Source organism: Lissotriton vulgaris, chromosome 5 (genome assembly GCF_964263255.1).
Source record: "Lissotriton vulgaris chromosome 5, aLisVul1.2, whole genome shotgun sequence".
Lineage (NCBI taxonomy): Eukaryota > Metazoa > Chordata > Amphibia > Caudata > Salamandridae > Lissotriton > Lissotriton vulgaris.
The window spans coordinates 285,094,633-285,117,280 of NC_141693.1; the positions used below are offsets into that span (position 1 = coordinate 285,094,633).

The 22,648-nt window shown below is 45.9% G+C and overlaps 1 protein-coding gene across 3 annotated transcripts in view; it reads right to left on the minus strand.

Moving 5' to 3' along the window:
- DVL1 (dishevelled segment polarity protein 1) overlaps window positions 1-22,648 on the minus strand; it is a 668,196-nt gene that overhangs the window by 135,993 nt on the left and 509,555 nt on the right. Inside the window, exon 1 of one of the 3 annotated variants that reach the window (XM_086921443.1) lies at window positions 17,158-17,840. The exons of the other annotated variants lie outside the window; for them this stretch is intronic. Coding sequence (XP_086777569.1) covers window positions 17,158-17,356 — 199 coding nt within the window. The 5' untranslated portion in view covers window positions 17,357-17,840. Of the gene's footprint in view, window positions 1-17,157; window positions 17,841-22,648 lie in introns of those variants that run through there. 3 annotated transcript variants of the gene reach the window in all.

Sequence of the window (22,648 nt, forward strand, 5' to 3'; positions counted from 1 at the left end):
AGAAAAATAACATACATGATCTAGTTATCTAAGTCACTTTAATAGCATTCCAATGCTCTTGAAAGTTCAAGCTAAGCAGCTGGATAAATAAAGAAAATTATCACAGATGCATGGAGGGCAAGCACTTTTTTGTGGAAGCACACAACTTCTGCCCATTCAAAACATTTACTCCTGGCTTCTAGCATGGGGGCGGAGTCAAAGCCCCTTTCTAGTGATGCTCACATAATTGTATGGCGACAGCTGCGTTGTCAAGTCAGACCATAAAAAGCAACAAGACAGGGATGTGAAATGCACTCTTACTGAACATTTCAAGTAACTCAGAGATGATGCTGACTTACTTGCAAATCGACCACGATAACTACAGGCCTGAAAGGAAGTGATAAGAAAATAGAAAACAATTTCTGGGTTCATAAGAAAGGAGACAATTCACTTATGGTGCCATCTTGACCCCTTGGAAATTGATATGGAGCTTACTGGAACAGGTAATTAATGTTTTTTTAATAAAATAAAAACATCTGCAAAATTAAAGACTCTGATGGGACTAGGAGCAGGACTTGAAGCCAGCAGCAGTGATGGAGTGTGCTTTATGGATGATCTGCGACTGGCGGCGGAATGTGCAAAATACACACATTGTGTAGGGGATACTACCCAAGTCACACAAAGGTTGCTAAATGAGCAAGGTGTTACCTGTCACTACTAGAAAAGCCCATAGTAGCTGGCAGCACATAAATACTGATCACAAACAAGTACCTCTTGGTCCATCTGTTGTACCAAAGTCCTTTCCTTTAAGTCTCCTATATGTAAGAAAGAAGATCAAATCCCTCCATTTTAATGCAGGAGATTCCAATGTTCCCGTTTTTTCTCGTCCCTTACTAGACCTCAGAAGTAGCTAAGCTTAGATGCATGAAGAAACTCAGGATTATTGCTACACTGCCATCTCATGCTGGAAAATTGTGAATCATGTGATTTTTATTTATTCACAAGAAGCCCTACACAGGATCATGATGATGTCCCCGGTTTTGAGTCTGAGCTGGAAGGATACACTGAACACAACGGCTCAGTGGTTTACACCCAAGGTGAAAGGTGAAAGGCTCCCTGGATTGGCCAGGACATTTTGGTTTTTCACCATCTGTCCCCACAAATTTTATTAAACTTAGCACATGTCCTGATTCTCAAAGAGAGACATCCTAACATAGAAGGTGGTAATTTTTCATGTGTTCCAGTGAAGAATTAGTTAGCAGTCTATAGCAAAAAGCAAATCACTTAACACGGATGAGATAGTGTGTAAAAGTTGCATTTAATACCCCCTTAAGGCTTATTATCTGCATTTTCTTTGTTGGTAAACACTGCCAGTTGAGTCATTCTGTGCTCCTCGGTCCATGCAAAAGGGTAGTCCTACTTTTATGTTTGAGCAAGGTCCCAGTTTTTGACTTTCAGTATCAGGTCACCCTATCATGGATGAGCAACCTGAGAATCTGTGGTATGGTGACTTTTCTGTTTGTCAGAGACACAGTGAGTTATTATTATTACTAGAAGTCTCTCCACATATCTTCATGATGGTAATTAAGGTTTCATGAGAGGGACAGTTGTGAGAGTGTCTTAAGCTTAGCTGTACAGAGCTTAAAGATCAGAGGAGGAGGTAATAATTAATGTATGTACTAAGAGGAAGAGTCCTTGACAAACAGCAAATAGTAAAAGGACACAGGGGGTGAGCTATATAAATTAGACAACAGACTGTTCCTGACTGTACATGCTAAAGGCCTCTTCTGCTCTTCAGAAACAGGAACAAAGTAGTGCACCAGAAGCTATCCGGATCCTATCAGGGTCAGTCTCTTTGTCTTTCAAGTGACATGATAGCTGAAGCAGGGCTATGCAGAGACTGCAGCATTGCGAGACTGCAGCACACAGTGGTGGAAAGCACAAGGAAACAGCATTTTTATTGTCAGTGAGCCCAAAGCTTGTCAATCAACTCAAATCTGGACTCTCTGCTAACACTTAAATCCATTACTTGGCTTCGCAGACATCCTGTAACGGCTGCCTCTCTTTCCGCTTCACATGCTCCTACTTCCCTGTCCCGCTCTTTACCTTTTATAGCCTGACCGTCCTCGATTGAGGGTGATTTACTCACTAGTTTTTAATCATGTGCATATCCATTTTTATGCAAAAGCTAGTGACTGTATTACAAAATGAAATGCTCTAAGTTCTAGAGTGGCCTTGGATGGGTATACAGCCAGCCTGCAGATTGCTGCTTTACCAACTAAGCCAAGAGACATAAAGAGAGATATTTATACTGAAACCCTCCGAGAATATTCGGCCCCACAGAGATAGTAAAAAATAAAAATAAATAAGCATTAGCAAAGCCAATATGTCTCACCTTTGAAATGCGTCTGCAGACCTCTTGATTTTTACCAATGCTTTTTGCTGATGCTGAACAGCCAAGGAAGTAGAAAAAGCCCTGACCCCTGCATGATGATGCGTGCTGGAAAATATGTTATGATGAAGTGGCCATTTTGACATTTGGCCCTCCTGTGGTGACATATGCGCATGCATGCGTCAGCATGTGGCAAACACATATGTCAAGTGGTGGGGGAGCAACTGAGAAGCCTAGACCGAGGGTGTAGAAGTAAAAGCTAAGGGGAACAATAAGGATGAGGACAGTAATGGAAGAGTGCAGGGGCCAGGATGGGAAAGCTGAAGCGGCAGACGGGGAGAGTGAACATTAAAAAACACAAACACTAGCAGAGAGAGATGAAAGCAAGCAAAAGCAGTCTCTCAATGTCAGCAGTGGAAAGATACAAGAGATCCAGTCAAAATGATGGTAAAAAAGCTATGCTCCAGGGGAATACAAACACAAAACAAGCATTGGCGTAGCCAATACGTCTCGCTTTTGGGACCTTATAATCGGGATACCTTGAGATTGTGGAAGAAAGGGTCTTAAGGTGGAATCAAGACTAGGCAGCCGTGGTATTCTGCAGCACCTCTATCAGGCAGTGTCAGCGTAGGTCTACAAATCAAGCTTTGGGTCCTACATTTGTGTTTTTTTCCGACAAATTAAGCACCAAAGCCCAGGTAGCATTAAGCCAGTCTTGGGCATCTGACCGACATACGCACATCTACTGGAGTACGTGTGAGGCGATAATGTCCATAGCAGATCCAACAGTGTTGGGTCCACGCCAGATTTTCAGCAGAACCCCATGCTATGTAATGAGTTTCATTTAGATTCATGTTGTGTATATTTTCTATACGTTCATCTCCTCAAAATCTAGCATGTACCAGGCCAGCCTTTGTTGTAATGTCTGGGCTAATATACCTGGCTGACATATGTCTCTGATGCCAATAGCGGAGACATTGGCCCCATTATGGCCTCTGCACCTCATGTAAGGGGACCTGGGACTTCAATTTCCGGAGTTGCCCGTCTGGTACCTTTCAACCGCATTAAATCCCATATGGAAAAATATATCAAAGTTTCCGCCTCAGAAATTCCCCCTTGCGATTTATGCTCGGCACGCATCGAGGCATCGCCCTGCCCGGTGTTCGATGCCATATCACTCTTTCTGTCGTTCAAGGTGATGAAAACACAAGGTTCCTGAAATCCATCTTTTGCATGGTTATTATTACTCAGAATTATTAGGCAACGGCAGTAAATCTATCTGCAGCGGCGCGGATTGCACTTAGCGGAGCTACGGCAGCGCTGCCTGTAACGTGCCAGCCTGCTTAGCTACTGGAAGGGCAACGACAGAGCGTGATATCTCTCACCGATGCCGCGGCTAAGTGCAGGCCCAAAGCCGGCTACTGGTCGCTTAGAGATTCACCGCTGCCATCTTGCCTCTGAAATGCCCCAGACCGGCCTCTCATCCTGGCACCTCAGGGGTTGTCGCAGCTAAATACAGTGCCAATGTCAGCTGAAGTGCCTCACGGGGACAAACCTTGATGAAGTCACACTACTGAGGTAACCAACATCTCTCACCTGGTGAGCCCGCTAGTGCCCAATCCCAGAGGGGTGCCATGGTGGGCTGCTGCACCACAGAGGGGGTTCACTACGCCTGGTCTTACCACTAAAAAGCTGAACTCTTTCCTATTTGTGGCTGCTCCTCAGTGCCAGGCTCAGCTGCTGTGCTGTCTAAAGACGTACCACTCCCGGTTTATACCTCTATCAGAAGAAGTGTGGCTCAAATGGTTAGAGCGGCAGACCCTGATGCAGATGTCTGGTCCGGGACCAGGGTTCAATACCCGCCTCAGCGGGTCTTGGGCTCAATTTCCTCGGACCTGATAATTCTCGCCTCGGTGCCTATTTTAATCATGGGTTCCACTCTGCAACTCTGGGCAATAGCTTACCTAATCTCCACAACGGCCCCAACAGCGCTGGGATGCCTGGCTTCACCTTGGGGGTGCCCAGGAGTGGACATTCCACAGGGAAAAACCAGGAAGGGTTCCTAAGCGGTATACGGACAGCGCCGGGACATCTCCGTTGGAGGTAGATGTGCGCTTTACAAATGGCATTTACATTTACATTATTCCTCTCACATGCAGTAGTAGTCCTGTAGTCTGAAAGGGTTTTATTGACAAAATAAAACAAGAGCTGAAAGACAAGCTCGGCCCTGCGGCTGCGAAAGTTAAAGCGACGTGCACTCTGCGGCCAGAAACTCCATGGTAGGGAAAGGGGGCGCGGCTTCCAGGCTCAGTCCATCTACATCGTTTACCTTCCTGGAGCAGCGACGGGCACAATAATTGCAAACAAATGGCACGCCGCACGCTCCCGCAAGGTAAACGCCGTGCATGCACGAGTGCCCATTGGAAAAAGTGCAGAACAGGCTCGAGTTTCCCCAAACGCCCAGAGTGATTCCAAGAGGACACTCCAAAGCAGAGCGTTTGCGCTGCGTGGGTGAGACCTAAAAAGAGAGGTAAAGCCACTAAATATGAAGCAAGCAAATATGATTGACAAGAAAGCCAAGCAATACTAAACACTGGGCTGACCCAAGGCCCACTGTAAGTATTGGTTTTGCACATGATTGCTCTTTTGGCAACAAACATCTAATGCTGTCTTCGGGAAGACCTAATCAGGACAGTTACAAAAGGAAATGCCTAAAATGTTATAATACTGGCAATAGTTAATAAGTTGATGGGAGAATAACTAAACAGCAATCACGTGTATTCAACGCAACACAGTCTCCGTAAATGCATAATTTTGGCCTTTACTCTTTCCAAAATCATGCCCCACTGCCCCTCAAACCATAATTGATTACCCGAGACATGGGCTGATGATGTAGGAACCCAGCAGGAACTTTATTTTTAGAAAGTAAACACAACAACAGTAGATGTGAAACATTTGAGAAAATGAGCACCCTGTGGTTCATAAAAGAATTGTTATGTATGGCTCTCTCAAAGAGCCTCTATCATTTGTTTCAGTTTTAAAATGCCATAACTCGCTGCTGTGATGTAGCAACAGTTGATAACAAAACTGATTACCCACTGTTGCTACGTCTGAGTTCCAGGGCAGGCTGACAGGACTCTAGAGAGCCTGTCAGCGCAGCTCTGCTGTCTGCGTTCATTGAAAGCACAAAGTAGCGCTGCAGCGGGAAGGAAGACATGGTGGTGGGGGTTGGTCAAGAATGGCAGGTGAGCTATTTCTTTCCTTTGGTTACAGGGATACATAGCAGAGACCATGTTATGTATGGCTCCCCATTACTCCTCTGCCACTGCGTAGCAGTTAAAAGCAGGACCACAAGAATTTGCGAGTCGTACATGACATAAAATTATAGATGGGTAAAAAGTGAATAACAGCGATGTTTTTCACCTCGGGGTTCTAAGTGACATTCTATACAAGTCGAGCCTCGCTCTGTTTGTCTATTTGGTGTGACTCAGAACCCCACGATAAAAAACATCCCGTAATTCACTGTTACCCATCTATAATTCTATATATTATGAGATGTTGGGGGTTATGTAATTGGTACTTATACAGCAGTCAGTTGCCCTTATGTGGCATTACTAACAGATGAAAGACGTTTGGCTTTGGTTAAGGTATGTGTTGATTATGAGCCAATTCTATGGAGACTATGAATATCTTCTGTTTTCTGTTGAATACTAGAATTAATTAAGGGAGGCTACTCGCTAACAAATACAATTTTTTGTGGATCTGGTGTGAGTGCATTTCCATGATAGAATTCAATAAGGGGGAATCCGCCTGATCTTGAAATCCAAATTTTTGTGAATCTGTCACGAAGCAAAATTTTTGGTATTCTCAACTGACAACCATTGTGAAACCCCAATGAACCCTCATTTTGGTGTCCACTTAAAACAAATCATCACACCCCTCCAGCTTGTAACCTCAACCTTCATCCTCTTTCCCACTTCCATCCAGTCCACACAGCACTGCGGAAGTGTTGACTCAAGTGGATTCTGCAGCTCAGCACCATCAGAAGAAGTCCCATCTGAAGAGCATGTTTAGGATAACTTCTAAGTTAGGTGAGGGCTAAGCTAAGGGGAATTTAGAGAAATCAACAACAAAAAATCTCATTTTTAAATAAAACTATATATTTCCTTACAGAAAATCTGTTTTTACATCAGGCTTGCAAATCAAGAGCTTAAGATGCTTGCGCCTCAGTCCTGACTGGCAAACTGTGGCCAAAGCTTGACTATGAGTGTGCGTAATGGTGAGTCTCCTGAACTTGAGTAGCATCTACGGCCAGGAACACCTGCAGTGTGAATGGGAGATGTCGGTCGCCAGCACTGTCACTTCTGTTGCCTTTCCAAACACTACACTCCCTCTTCTGCAAAGGAACCCAAAATTGTGACCTTATGAAAAAGGAATGTGGTTCCTCGGCATCTGGTGCTAAAGAAAAGTGTCAGACAAAGAGCACAGAGACACTTTGCCGATCAATGGAATGGCTAATATATTGGTTCACACCTGCAGCTCCACCGTGGGAACATGCATTCAGAAGAAAAACAAAAGCAGAGAAGAGAGAAAGGGGAGACTAATACATTAGAGGGTTCTTAAACTACTGAGCATGAACACTAAAGGAAAGGGGATTAAATTAAAGAAACAGCTGTGCCAGAAAGCATCAACTAAGTTCGCAAGAAATCATGTTCTTTCTTAATTTCACAGAAAAGTACACAATATGTCCATCTATTTCCACGCAGTAGCTATTTGGCAGGCAAATGTCAGTTTTGTTAGTGAGATTGCCAGACACAAATTGCCCCTCCTCCCCCCAAGTTCTTTCTCTGCCTTCCTCTGCAGCGAAACACTTCGCTTAGAGAGTTCTGCGCTGTACACGATATTGTGCCCTCTGGGCCTCATTTGCCACCTCCTATAGGGCTCAAGGCTTTTTCACTCCTGACGCCTGAACAACATACCCTCATGTCACACCTCCTGACTCAGGGGTTTCTTACTCCTGGCACCTAACCAATACAACCCCAAGCTGTGTCACCCCCTAACTCGGCTGTTTTGGTCATACCATCAGAGCACTGTAATCTTCTCTGGAACCCACCAACTCAAGTTTTTTTTGCATTCTATCCCCCTTCGAACTGTATTTTTGAGACAATGCTAAATTTGCCGTAAAGAGCCTTCTCAGTACAATCTCTGGATGTGATCCGCCTCAGTGAGGGCCTGGTCACCATCAAGATGTGCAGCGGCGCCGGGTCTCATGTTTAAGAGGAGATTATGTGATAATGCGGGAACAACCGATGGGCCTGATTCACAAAGGGCCTCCGCACGTTGCGGAGGTCCTGCCACGAGTGCGAGCCCCCCTTCCACGAGTGCTTAGGCCCTTTGTGAATCAGGTCTTCTGTGTGAAGGTTATTGAAAATTGGCTGAAGACCAATGAGAACCTGCGACTCATTCAAACCTACCCAATGAGAAGCCACAAAACTGATGTCAGAAACGCAGGTCAGCGTGTGGAGGCTGAGCAATGTGATCTATTAAAAGTATCAAGTCGTAAATATTGTCCTTCCGCCCTCGTGGCCCATGTGCGCAAGCGTAATGAATGCAAATGTAGTCACGGGGAAGTCAAATCCGAATAAATGGACTTTGCACCAGGATCAATGAATAAACAGTGTGTGTGACCACTTAAAATCCATTTCTAGAGAGATAGGCACAGCAGCCATTGTAGCGAGCTATTCGCACAAAAGGCGCTTTGACGCCTCGTCAGGGGTAGTAAGAGCTATTGAAATGCAATTACAATACAATTGGTGCAGCAGACGCAGTGGCACCGGGGCCCAGAGTCCTCTGGGACATCTTGAACCTGACTTTTAACACCTGAACAGCAGCCAAAGGGCGCATTCTCATTGCTTGCTCCAGGGCCAATGGCATCCTTGCTACCCCACTATTTCTAGACTTTCTGCTTTGTGTGAAAAGGACGCTCATACGGGAGGTAGCGCATCCTTTCTCCTGTACCTCTCCTTCGGGAAGCACTTATATTAGCCGTGACGGTGAGAAACGGAGCTCTAAATCCCCCCGAGTCTTTCGACGTCTCCCCCGCGCGGGGATCGGCGCACATTTATTTCCGCGCGCTCGAGACCCGACATTGTGCCGCGGCACCTGCTCCCGGGTTTATTTTTCTGTTCGTCCTTTTCCAGCGCGCGAGCGGCGCTGACCTTAGCGCAGCAGCAGGTGTGCGAGGCACTGTTCCCATGGCAACATGCGAACACACACATGGTTTTTCATCACTCCTGAAGGAAGGAGAGCAAATACCGAGCTGGTCTGGGGAGAGGCGTGCGGGCGCAGGCTAGAGTTAGACAGGAGGGTGCGAAGCCGCCCCTGTAGCTTTACTCCTTGGCTTTAGACCTCTCCCTTGTCCTACTATCCTTGGACGCCTAAGGAGTAAGGCGCTAGGGTGTCTGTGTCAGCCATAAGCTGCCCTATTCGTCAGGTACCGTTGTTGTAGGTTCGGTTTGTAGGCCGCACTGTTCTGGGGTTCCTGAGCTGTGGTCTATCGTCTGCAGGTTATGTCCGGTGACGGTGCAGGGGCGGAGGATATTTTTTTCCATCTTCTACTCAGATGAGCAGGGCCATCTAACGTTGTAGTCTTTTCTCAGCGGATGTTCTTTGGAAGGGTTGGCTAGTAACATAACACATTTGCAATAAAATGAGTTCAGGGGCTCGGCGTTTTTTCTTAGGGCCTTGCAGCTAGCGCTGCAGAATGCCAGGGTTACTGAATGCTAAGGCGCCTTAGTTTTGATTTCAACTCGTGCATCTTGCTTCCATCAACAGACACCTAATTAGTACCTAAATATTGCAGCAAAGTTCACCCTTTGTCACTGCTTTATCTTCTCTTCTTCCTTCTTTCTCTATTTTCTTTCTCTCTCACGCTTCCTTAGAGTCTAAGTCAGAGGTTGAAAAATAAATCCTGATCCACAAAAAGGAGCGATACTGTCCACAACCTGTAAGCAACAGTAGAAATTAAGTATGTGAGGGGGGCAGGTGTTCCGCCACCTAACCCTTGTAGCCAGAGTTTGTCTTCCTGGGTTGCTCTTCTCTGCCAAGGACACCCTCCAGTATGGGAGACTAGAGGATTTGGTTTTGCTCCAGCAACATTCCATCCAACCCATGCATGTGAGTGATTAGTGTTGTGAGCTCTTTGTGAATTTTCCTACGGCGGTGTTTTGTGCTGCACCCTCCACCTCACACACATGAGCGTAACTAGGGTGAATCTGAGGTGTACGTCTTCCCTGCTAAGGTCCCTGTTCTTGTGGTCTACACCAAACCCATGTGAGAGAGATTACATCCAACTGTTCGGTGTGTAGAGTTCATTTGTCCCTGGATCTGGGTCTTCCCTAGCCTATGTTCCTGTGTCTCTTAACCCACCTGTTTCCCATCTAGGGTGGATTCTTTTGGCAGTCGTGACCTTGATTGGATGAAGCCCCTCAGTGTTTTAGCAGGTGGGTTTTTTGTGAGCCTTCCTTTGGCCTGGCGTCTTTAAATGTTGCTTATGCGCTCCATGAGAATTTGTAAAACTTAGCGGATGGAGATAGAGGAGTTGTTGGTATCAACAAAAGAAAGTAGGTGTCACTTGAGCACTAGCATCTGCTTGGAGGTGTAGAGTGCTTAGAAGTCATGATAGAGCTTCTATGGGGAGTCAGGGACCATGGCTCACATGTGAAGGACCAGAGGAGGCTGAACCCGCTAAGGCTGTCTTGCAAGACACTCCCCATTGCATAATGAAATTCTGGCACTCATGACTGCGAAAGCACAATTAAGAGAGATATTGAAACAACAGGCAACACCAAGTAGCGGAAGAAACAAGTGCAAGACAGGAACAAAGAGATTAAAAAACTCGTGGAAAAAAAGCAAGAGTTTAGAACTCATTCTCAGAGACAATTTTGAAATCAACCCTGGCATCCAAATGGAGCATAGAGCCAATGTAAGCTGCAAATCGTAACTCGGTTCTTTCCAGCTGTAGAAGTGAATGATTCTACCCTGTGTTCTAAGGTGTTTTGTAGGGCTTTACAATGCTCTGTCAACGTAAGCTGTCAAAGGCAGAATCGGGGACAAAAAAATAAGTGATGTTGATTCCAGTCCATCAGCCTATGAATGCAATCCAAGCGCCTGTCTCCTGTGGGGCTTACTGGATGGTGCACCATGGTGGTACAGTGAGATAGACGGTAGCCTCACTCAAGCAGCCGGACACGTGAGGGGGCCAGGTCTGTGCTTCAGCATCATTGGAAGGACCCAGAAGACATCACATCAAAACCCCAATCCATAAGGAAATGAAGATCGCGCCAGAAGGCACTTTCATCCACTGCCATTCAAAGAAGAATGCATTGCGCAAGCATCGCGTTGAAGAACGCGTAGAAGTAGTTTGGTGTGAGTTCTTTTTTGAAGGTTGGGGAGCCAGACACACAGTGGCTCTGTGTCCCTAAACATACTTGACTATCCTACATTTTTTGGGGCATCTCATTTTTCTACAACCAGCATCTTTGCTGCTTTGTATATTTTTCACTCATTTAATTTTTCCTTAAGTATCCCCTGTTTTTGATTTTTTTGCCATCTCTGGCTCTTCATTAAGTCTTCATCCTCAGCCTTTGAAGTCCCTTTCTTCCATTTTTAAATTAAATATATAAATTACAAGATAAAAAACTTATATATGAAGATGGATTTTGATGGCATCCCAAATTATGGATGTTTTTAATGATTTTGTACTGATTTTAGGGAAAATCTTCGGTATAAAAGTATTGCAATTGTTTGAACCACTATAATGTGTTTCTATCTTATTCCCATTCTCTGTGCCTTAACCCCTCTTTTTGTCTTTCTTGTTTCATCTTCACATTCATGTAATTGTTTTCCTTCACCATTCTATTCCTCCTGAGCATTCCGAGGCAAATTAGGGTTTCATTGGGGCTATACAAGCAGCGAGAATTAGATAAGATGACTGCTGTCTCCTCAGCTGCATATTTTCCAATTAAAGATGTATCGGTGATCAAAACTCCCCAGTCTGAACCCCAAACCCAAACCACAGACCTGGCCCTCCAAGCCCCCTCCCCCTCCAAATGATGGGCTTTTTCTTGCAAACACCAAGCTTGTGAACAATGCACAAGAACAACTATGTGCTGAACAGACAAGTCACTCCCTGAGTGGTTTGAAGAAACAAGTATGTTACAGACCATCTCTCAACAGCTGTGGAATTAATCCCGAGCTGTGATTTCTACAGCATTCCAGAAGAGATTACAATATTTCATATTTTTGTCGTCATTTTCATACTCCCACCAGCCTCAGGCTCTCTGCCTCTGTGTTTCCCTCAGTAGATTTGCTCATTTCTTTCGGGCCTCTGGCATCCTAACGATTTGAAGATTGTGCAAAAGAGAGAAGTGGCCATCAACTAACTAACCCCACGACAGTTTTTCAACGTAATCCTGACAAAGGCAAGTAACCCTCTTACTATATAAAGTCGATGTCCACAATTCAGATTTCAACAAGTTTTTTTTAGAACAAGAGCAAACAACAGAAATCAAAATTAAGATATTTTATGCCACTCTTTTTTTCAGTGGAACTGCTGTGTGGTAATCACTAATTTGAAGGACAAATGTACAGTATTGCATAGATTGATAATCAAAAAGATGAAGCCACACTCTGACAAATCAGCACTTCGAAACTGTTTAACTGTGGCCCACCAGTGTGGCTGCATTTAAGTAACCATTCACCTTTTTTTGTGTGACCCAGAGCATTATGGTCCCTGTAGTTTCTCCGTATTTCATTGAAAAGAAAGTTATTTTCATTGTAGTACTAATATATCACGGTTGTTTTTTTTATAAACATCATTTAACACTTTTCAATGTTGCGTAGCTTCTGTGGTGTGTTCTACTCGACGCAGTATATTGTTTAGGTCAGGGGTGTTCAACGTAGGTCCAAGAGGGCCAGTCCCGTGCTAAATGTCCATTAGAGTCACTGACTATATAAAGGAGTTGTGCTTAGTTTCTCTGTTTCTTAAATAGCTATTGTGAAATGTAAAGCGTCGACTCTAGTACCCCTACCTGGGAGCCCCCTGGTTTAGCTGGTGTGTGAAGGTGAGTGTACATTCAATGGCACCAGGGCACATGACAAGATGGTTGTAAATCGGTCCAGTCCAGTCCCCCAAACCTCAAGGTTTCCAATACCAAGCAGAGGGGCTAGAACTAGGGGTGCGGGATGCGCTGCAGCACCCCGAGAACTCTTGGAAGAATTTAGAAGAACAATCAATAATAAAAGGGCCTTCAAAGGTTTTTTTTTAAGCACATTTGCTGTGTTTTCAAAGAAGTGCTGTCAAATATCACCCATCCCTCTAGTGAGGAGGCTTTATTGATTGGTCAGCACTCCAACTCCAAAAACTATCCCGGCATCGCTGATGCCCTGAGAGCTCAGTGGAGGGGGCTTGGGGCGACCACAGGATCAAAGGTAAATCCCTGAGGGTCCCCTTTGAAATGAGAAACTAATGGGGGGATAGGCAATTCTGCACGTCATGTGCTAGCAATTCCTCATTCCCCACAGACCTTCACCCAGACAGATCGTCTGCTTGCACCAGTGGTGAGGGCGACAGCAGAGTGATACTGTGTGGAGCTGGGGAAAGTGCCTCTTGTTGCGTGAGGTAGCCTGACAGAGGGTTTCTTTTCCAGGTTATGGTGGTCGTATTCCATTGGATGTCCAGACTCAGCATTCTCACAAGTCAAAAACGTATTAAGTGGGTGGGAGATGCAAAGTGAAGCCTTATTCAAGGCATTTGGGATGAAAATGGGAAAGCCAACCATTCAATCTGTCCAATTAGGGTCACTCTTTCCCCTAACGGTCAATATTTGGATTAAACTGAGGTAGGAGCCAAGATGTAACAAACATTGGCAAAACCAATGGTTTGGGCTTTTTCAATGCCTGTTGTCTTTTGTCAATTATGGAAAACCGTTATTGTTGGGGAAGCTGCAGGACCTCGTCAATATAAAACATTTCTAAAATCAAAAATGTTTTTGTCTCAAAAAACATATCTTGCCTTGGACGTCCCTGGCACTGAATTAACCACTTTGTGAGCGGATGTGCTCTTGAGAATTATCAAAATTGTGTTATTTTTAGTGGGAAGAGCCACGCAGCCCCCCTCCCTTGGCTGATTTCGGTCCTATGGGCACCCTACCCCAGCACAATTTTCATGAGGAGGGGCAAACTGCCCCCTCCAAAGGCCGACTTCGCACTGGGGGACACTATCCCTCTGTGCCAGGTATCATACTCCGAGTGATGGGGTGGCATGATGCCCCCTCCTCTGGCCAATTTCGGCCCCCGGGCCCCATTTGCAGGGGCCCTACACAATAAAAGGTGGGTGTCCACCCAGGGCAACCACCATAGTCTCATTGGGGGCTGCGGGGGACGGGGGGCACAACCGGTTCGCCGCATACAGCAGGAACCAGCAGCCTTGCTCCCACCCGCAAGGAGAAGCTGCTAAACGCTGCTCCCTGCGGGCAGGAGCAATATTTTGATCTGTTTTCCTGCCCACATCGCCGCCTTTTGGAAGCGGACTTGGTGTTTGCTCCTGCTTGAAAATGCTCCCACCAAGCGAGAGTGAACACAGGTTTCCCTGCCCGTGTTGCTGCGGATAGGGAAACCGCTATGGCCCCAGGTGGGGACCCTGGGACATGGCATCTGAGCCTGCCCTGGGGGAGGGGGTCCTGGGTGACATTAATGGCTCAGGGAGGGGACACTTTCCATTTTGAACATGTTTGGCCAAGAGCCCCCTCCACATTTTCCGAAATGTTAGCCCCGGGATGGGCTTCCCGGGCATCTTAAGGCTGGGGGTGGGGGGGTGCACCTTCCCTTTCCATACACAATATGTATGGCATCAGGGGATGGGTTCCACAGGGACTCTGATGGCTTGAGGAGGGGGCTGCAGGCCCCTCCTCCCTGTACACAATATGTTTGGCCCCAGGGGTGGGCTTCCAGGTGCCTCTGATGGCTCTGGGAGAGGGGCCTGGTGTCCCCTCCCCATAAACAATGTTTTCCAGGCCGTAGTGGGTCCGCGGGGCCTCTGGAGGCACCGGGAGGGGGGCCTTACAGCCCCTCTTCCCTTTATGAATACAGCCCCGGCAGAGGGCTCCCTGGGGATATAGTTAATAAATGTGCACTGCTGCCATTTTTTTTATCATGCGAAAGTCCAGCCGGATCACTGAATTTGGGACTCTGGGCCCCCCGCCTCCATGGGGTCTAGGGGATCCTGGTATAAGATTAACTTATTGCACCAAATTCACAGCCAACCTCTTATGCTGATTATACAGCAGCAACAGGTTCAATTGCAGTTGCAAAATAAATTAGACACTCAGACCAACATTTCTGAATACCATGACCACATCCAGTACTGGATGGAGGAAAGTTACCTCTACCTGAACAACACCAATACAAAAATTAACCCCTTCAGTGCTGCGAACGTCCAACGGTCGTCACGTGCACTACCTCCCCAGTGCTGCGCACGACCATTGGACGTCCATTCAGCACTAGTTCCAATGGACAGCGCAGCACTGGGGAGGGATATTTGCGCCGCATCAGAGGGTTAATTATTTGTTTCTTATTTGCCTTTATTTACAAATAAAACATTTTGACAACACACACTTTACCGGACACCAAAGGGGTACGGTATATAATTCGAGGGATTACATAGAACCGTGGTGAAAGTGACTGGGGAACAATGGGACAGTGCAATGACCTACATAGAGTACACATATAAATAACATATCTCATTACTAGGATATCAGAGCGCTTTACAATTTGAGGCAAAGTTAACAAATCAGAACATTAGTCTAACATGGGGAATCTAATGGGCATTGAGATGTTTACTCCTCTCAAAATCGGAATGGTTGTATTAAAAGTTCAGCGCTATATAAAACTTTATAAATAAATAAATAAAATAGAAACTATATAGTGCGAAATTTCCAACGTTGTTTTTTTTTAAATGAGGGCAGCTTCAGTGGCTTTTTGAGGGAAGGAAAGGGCATTCACAAGCAGTAGAATCACACATAGATCACAAGTGGGGCACATAGTGAAATAGAGAATCAAAAGAACCCTGCCAAGACCATTTGGGAGAGGCCAGGGTCAAGGATTCCTTTATAAACTTCACTCATCTATCTCCATGTCTTTCAAGAACCTCGGATACACCTGGGCAGTGAGAACCTGCCAGGTAATGTTCAAGTGCAGCATGCATGGAGGCCGGTCCTCCAGGGAAGGGGCTCCTGATATGAATTGCCCTAGACAACAATCTCAGAGCAGCAACTAGCTCCCTGCTCCCGAGGAACACCTCAAGTCCTCCTTGTTGAAACAAGCCCTCGACAGCTAACGCCGAGACCACTGGCAGTACTCCAGTACACATCTAGATCACACCCTTGATGTGCACAGCACACTATTCACCCTGCGACAGTCCATGTTTTATAAACCTGTTCATCTTGTTTTCCTTTTTCTGTATGTTTACAATGTTATGTTAATTTTACTTATTAAGTGCAACATACACAGATGCTTCTTAGCGCTACAAGACCTGTGTCTTGGGTTTCGCTAAAGTGGCTGAAAGGCAAATCATGTGTGTGTGGGATGCAAAGCAAACAATGTAAATCAAATAGCATCACCATATTTACTTACCTGGATTGTGATGCCTATTTGGAAATCACTCTCAACTAGTTGATCAATGGACACGCAAGCGCCCAACGCAAAACAAAAACAGGAAAAATCATTTGATGCACCCATCCATAGATACACAAAAGATACTGCAGAGACCTTTTCTCGATAAAATCTATTTTACTTTCACAATCTGCTTTTTAAACCACTCATCCAACAAACTATCTTCTAAAACTATAGGATCAAATGGTAATAACCAGCATGTGAAATTGAAGGATTGCATTTCAAGTCCTGCATAAAAAAATACAGATTGAGAAAGCACTCTGCTGCCATTCTAATGGTACTAAGAACATTGCAAAACCATAATAAAACATACTGTAGAAGAAACTCCACATCGTGGCCCTTCACGTGTTCAGATGTTTGCAGATTGTACTATCTAGTTTTGCAAATTACAATCTTACAAACGTCACGTGAACCCCCAATCTCATATCGCTCAACCTCAGAGACAAAAATGTTCAGGACTATGGAGGACAAGGTACCAGATGAGGTCTCGAGCCCGGTCCTGCCACTAACATCATACCTCATACAGGAAATCCTGCCTGAAGAAAAATGGAGCCAAGTACTCCCTTTCACATTGTTTATACTATAAATATTTCTTGCTCTGCACAAGACAGTTTATGTGGTACCCAAAAACTATATTTATACAACAGAAGAAAGTTTTAACTGCAGCCTCGTGTGCCTGACATGAATAAATTGACCAAAATAATCCATCATGACAGAGGCCCAAAGCGGGAGCACTGAAATGACACTTACCCTTGGAAGCAAAAACAGGTACTCCCTGAGGAAGCCCAGCCATGGAGTGCCATCACTTGAAGACCTCCCTTGGGTTGTGCAGGAAGATTCTGCTATTGGCCAGTGTGAGATTGTTATGTTGAGTGATGGTGCGGGTAGCATACAAATGATAACACTCTGTGGCTGGGGACTGTTGGGAGGCATTATTTTGCAGCTTCATAAAAGACACAGCAATTTCTCTACTGAGGATAATTTTGGTTTCCTTCATTAACTAGGTCCGTAACCGATACACAAGAATAATACGGATTGGTTCTTACGATACCTACAATAGTACACACGAGGCTGAGCTTCTGGGTAGCATCGAATGGGCTCCAGGGGTCGGAGGAGGTTGCGGCACCAACTTCGACAAGGACGTCTGGGCTGAACGGGCCTATGGAGAAAGCCTGGAGGTTGGGGAGCCGCAGCCACTGTCTGTGGCTGGGAGTGGCTCCTACCGAAGCAGTCTGAAAACATTGAGGTGACCATGGTGTTTCTCTGGGCCTCCCTTCGTAAACGGAGCCCGGTCCAGATGGGGAAGCAAGCGTCGTCCGGAAAGGTAACCAAGGTGAGCGCTGTTTAGAAAGGCATCAAAGTGAGCACCATCGAGAAGAGGAACCAAGGAAAGTCCTATCCACAAGGTCAACCTCAAAACATCGGAGACGAAACTCTTAGAAATCCAGTTACTGATGCACTCTCCGTATGAGAAAAATCAAGAGATCATCTTCCCAGAAAATGGAACAAAGGTAGGAGCAGGATAAACAGACTTTGCAATGCAAGCGGTGGATTGTTGAGGGTTATGTTTGCTGTTGTACAACAAAAAGAAGCAGTTGACAATCCAGTAGGGATCCCACATCAGTCCACTGGTGGGTACTGAGGGACGGTGTCTGCTGGCTGTTCATCCGGGGCATGGCCCTGAGCCCAAGGTGCTCACAGGCATCTGGTCTGCTGCGTGGCGCTCTCTGTGCAAGGACTGTGAAAGTACAAAATGGATGACATTAACTAATACTTCACACACACACCTTTCATGACTTTTCCTCCACCATCTCAAAATAGGCAAGGGGGTTTCCAGCCATCTGTTATTTAATATAAGATTCCCCTTAGCCCCCACCCCCATGCCCCCCAGTTTCTCACTTCTATTTTGAACTATGGCCATTTACGTGGGGCGAGGGGGGGGATGAAATGGAATTGACAGCTTATAGAGCTTAAACTAGTGTGCAGCTTGTTTCTAAATCCTTCCCATGTTGTCAAGCTAAGATGGACTTAGGCATAGGACAAATTAAATGAGTTGACCGGAATCACACAAATTGATTATGTGGGGGAAAGCTGGATTAGGAAAACCCAGGTGTCCTAGTTCCACAGCCATTAATCTACCATCTGTACATCTACTCCCATGAAATATAATACTTAATTCAAATTAAATTACTTCGATCCATCTTAAGGCTAGCTCTTCAATTGTTTACAGGATAGTGGCAAAAACTATTGTTAAGTATGCAAGGTGTATGTGACATAGAAGGGGTGTGGAAGACAACTTTAAAAAAAGCATGAATACTGCTAGGTAAACACTGCTCTCAAAGTGAAAAAGCCTCTCAGGCCCCCCAAAATGTTGTAGGGAAGAAACTAGAGGGGTGGAGAGTGCATGCTGTTATTAGAAGACAAGTGCAAAAGTTTTGGAGGGGAAATTCAAAGATAATGGTCAGTGTGGATTCTTGTTCACAAACATTTTTTGACAAAATAGCCTTGAAGCACTCCAGTGACAAGTGTGTGTAACCCAAAAATGATGGAAATTTGAGAACTTCCTCTCGATTACTGGGGCAGGGTGACAGCGCAAGAAACCTACATCAGCCAAAGCCTTTCTGTAAATGTGCCTTACTGTCTATTAACCCCTTCACTGCGGTGGCTATTCCGCCGCAGTGCTAAGGGGGCGGGGCGGGCGCATGCTGGTGACGGAACCGCTCCGTCACCAGCCGCGGTTGTGCTGTGCTCATGACGGAGCGGTTCCGTCACAGCCCCGCCCGCTCAATAGAACGTTCAGCGCAGGTGCGGAATCCGCGCCGCGCAGGCGTTCCGAGCGGGCCGTGACGGTACCGCTCCGTCATCAGCACAGCGCGACCGCGGCTGATGACGGAGTGGTTCCGTCACCAGCAGGGGAGGGGTTAAGAAAGGTCACTCAATCATTCCAGGTTACCACAAAGGGCCTGATTTACATCTCGGTGGAGGGGTTACTCTGTCACTACGGTGACGGAAATCACGTCTGCCGAAACATAGATCCCATTAGATCCAAATCAGGCTACAAGTTATCTTTCTGGTGCTCTTCTGGTAGTTTACATCTGAATATTGTTTTAATTTTGTTTTGTAAGTTAAAAAACATTCTAAATAATCGCAATCAGTCATCGCCTGGCATGTTTTAATTCACAGTGCCTTAGTCCCCTTTTTCACCTCCACTTTAATGCTGTTTGTGCCTGGTCTTTTTTAAAGTCTCCATTTAAAAAGTTTTGGGAACCCATTAAGTTTTGTTTCCAGCATTAATGCAGTGTTTGTGCCTTGAACATTCAAGGAGAGAGGGCTAGGTATTCAAGAGGGAGGTGGCATGAGACTGAGGACAGGTCCCATAGGAATGAGAGCTGGATTCACATAATTCTGTGGTGATCGTGAACTGCACTAAAGCAACCTCTGTAATTTACCGGCCAAAACTACAGCAACAGCTGAATACACAACTAAATAAAGGGTCAAGGAAGAGCGAAACAGGGTCCTGTGCCTACTGTGCAACTGTAAGCCCAGTGCAGGCCCCAAAACAAGCATTCTTTGAGCGTTTTGCAGTTGTTGACCGGCACATTGTCCGCGATGACCCACAGCAGCGGGACTGGACAAACACTATAACATTTCTAGACTCAATCCTGAAGTAATACCATGCATTTTTGTGCAGAATGCGGGTCTGACATGGCCTTTAACGGAGGTCTGGTATTTTTCTGAGCAGGAGACGGTGATGTGAAATTACTACCAACTCCCTTGAAAGAGCTCAGCTCCTTATCACAATTTGTATTTAGTGGAATGGATTTGCATAACTAAAGGTGTAAAAATGTACTACAACAGTAAAAATCAGTTTGTTATAATTAAGATGTAAATAAGAGGGCTGCATCCTATCTCCATAAACCAGCAAATCGCTGCTTCGAATCTCAGCTGAGCATTTTATCTGGTAGAGCTTCATATGTTGAGTAACATGAAGATGGGTAATATATTTCTCAAGTGTCTCATTAAAACATTGGATGTCCCAGTAAGGCACATGCATCAACGAATTTTGTTCCACCTAGGGAATGCATCATTAAATAAATAAATAAACTTTCCCAACTATGACTGACGTCACATTTATTTGGCCTGCCGTAAATTATTGGATTGATAGCTGTGGAACCGTGGGACCGGATTTCCGTCCCCTGCGTCCTATCTCGGACAGGCACCACGCATGCCAAAGTTGGAAGCACATATTCTCAAAACGAGAGTATAGCGCTATACAGAACCCTGCTTTTAAACACTGCATGAAAATAAATGTTACTTTTCACAAGCTCGTGCTAAGTGACGTTTTCAAGGCTGTTTAAACTCATCTCCCAATCTGCACTTTTTTTCATGCGGTTCATCAATGCAAACCTTTTTACTCACATCTCTTGGCTTGCACTGATTGGCTGTTCCTTGCCAAACTCACAACATGAAATACATCCTGTCTCCGGCAGGTGCTGGCTTTTAAGGTATATTATCCTTGCCCAGTTTATTAGATAATTTCCCTGCCTAACATTTTCCTGGCAGAGCTCTCTGTAACAGCCAGGAACATATTATCCCAAATGATTTCCTCTGTTTACTTTGCTTAAGTAAACTATAATTTCGTCCTTTCAGACACAAAAACCAGCTCAAACATACGCGGCCTCCCACGTGTCTTTTTTTCCAGGCGAAAATTAAAATTGGCATTTCACATTTACGCATTTGCGCCATAAATGTCATGTTTAGTTGATTTTTCCAAGCCCGCATTCACCCAGTTTCAGACATGAGTGTGTTTCTGAGCAAGGGAGCTAACCTCGGCCTGCTTTTATCACGAGAAGGAGCCCTCGGGCACTCTGCGCCTCGAAGCACGAAGGACTGAGCGCTTTACAAATACCCACTTCGGGCACTCCCGGACGGTTTTACAATAGTTGAGCACCGCATGCGATGGGAAATATCCCTCTCCTCCGGTGATAAGAAGTGGTTGGTGGGAGGGAGTTAGGGAGAAGAGGAAGATAAGAGATTGTAGGGAAAGGAGGGGAACGGAAGAGACAAAGAGCGTGGACAATGCAGAGGCAATGGAGAGATGGAGGGGAAAGGTGCCAGATGATAGAGTGTCAGCTAAATATGGGGAGAAGTGACAGGGGCAGAGGAGGGACCAATGCACAGGAGACAGTAGATGGACAAGAGGCGTCAGGTCAGAGTGGGAGAAACAAAGAAAACGATACAGAGGGTGCAGGGGAGAGAGAGCGGAAGGAGCAGGAAGCAACAAGTGGGATAGACAGAGGGGGCAATGCGGAGGGATGGGGAGAAGAGGCAGACAGAGCTGAATACAAAGAGAGAGAGGCCTGGAGAGTGGGTGGGAAGAATAGAGTGACCGCAGCACAGTGGTGGAAGGGAGCGTTAGAGAGAGCAAAGAAGGGGCGGGGCTGGAGATTCTGGTGGAAGATAAGTGCCAGGGGAGACGGAGAGAGAGGGAGAAGGTGACAATATCAGAGGAGAGAGAGGGAAACACGGAAATACAGAAGTAGCAGGAGGGGGCGAGAGAAAGGAAGACCCTGCGTAGAAAGGTGGACTGAGTGAGAGAGGGCAATAGGACAGGGGGGGGGGGGGGGGGGGGGGGTAGCCACGGAGTTATGAAGGCAGAGCACGATATGGGGAGAGTGGGCCGGGAGACATTGACAGAGGCAGAAGAAAGAGGGAGCAACGCAGGTGAAATATGCGAGACACACGGATGAGAAGCACGGGAGCAGGCACAATAAAAGAAGCAGAAGAGACAAAGACGGCGAGAGATGGGTGGAGATCAGTACGAGAAGAGAGGGATGAATATACAGAACTAGAAGGAAGGAAAGGCAGAAAAGAGGACGGGAAGTAGGGAAAAAAGATAGAGATCACGGGCAGAGAAGCAGCACAGAGATAAAGAGACGCCGAGAGCAAGGAAGGAGGTGTCTAAGGAAGAGATGAAAGAGAGGGGAGACTTGGCGAGCTGGACAAACGCAGAAGAACCAGATACAAGTGGAAGACAAAATAATGCCAGAGAGCATGAGTGAGATGCACTGCAAATGGACTAGAGTGAAAGAGGAGAAACTAGGGAAGAGAGAGCAATGCCAAGAGGTCTGGGGGGCAGCAAAAGGAAGTGTCAAAGGTGAGGAAGTAAGAGCCAAAGGAAAATACGAAAGCGGCAGAAGGCGGAAAGGAAGAGCAATCACAGAGGAGCGAGCCGGAGAGGACGAGAGACAGTGAGAACATAGAGGGAATGGGTGAGAAAGACGGGAAGCAGGGGAACAAAAGAGACAGGGCGAAAAAGAGGCAGAGAAAGGGAGACAACAAAAATGGGGGGAAAGTGGAAGAAGAAAGAGACAGAAAATCAGTGTCGCGGGAGCAGGGCGTCAAAGGGGGGTGATTTATATAGTGGCGTTTTAAGAGAGGAACGAGGAAACAAAATTATGCGCGGAGGCAAAGGGAAGGATTAGCGGTAGGCGAGAGGGTGAAAAGCCAGTAAGTAATCTGTCACCAGGAGAAGGCTCTCCGCTC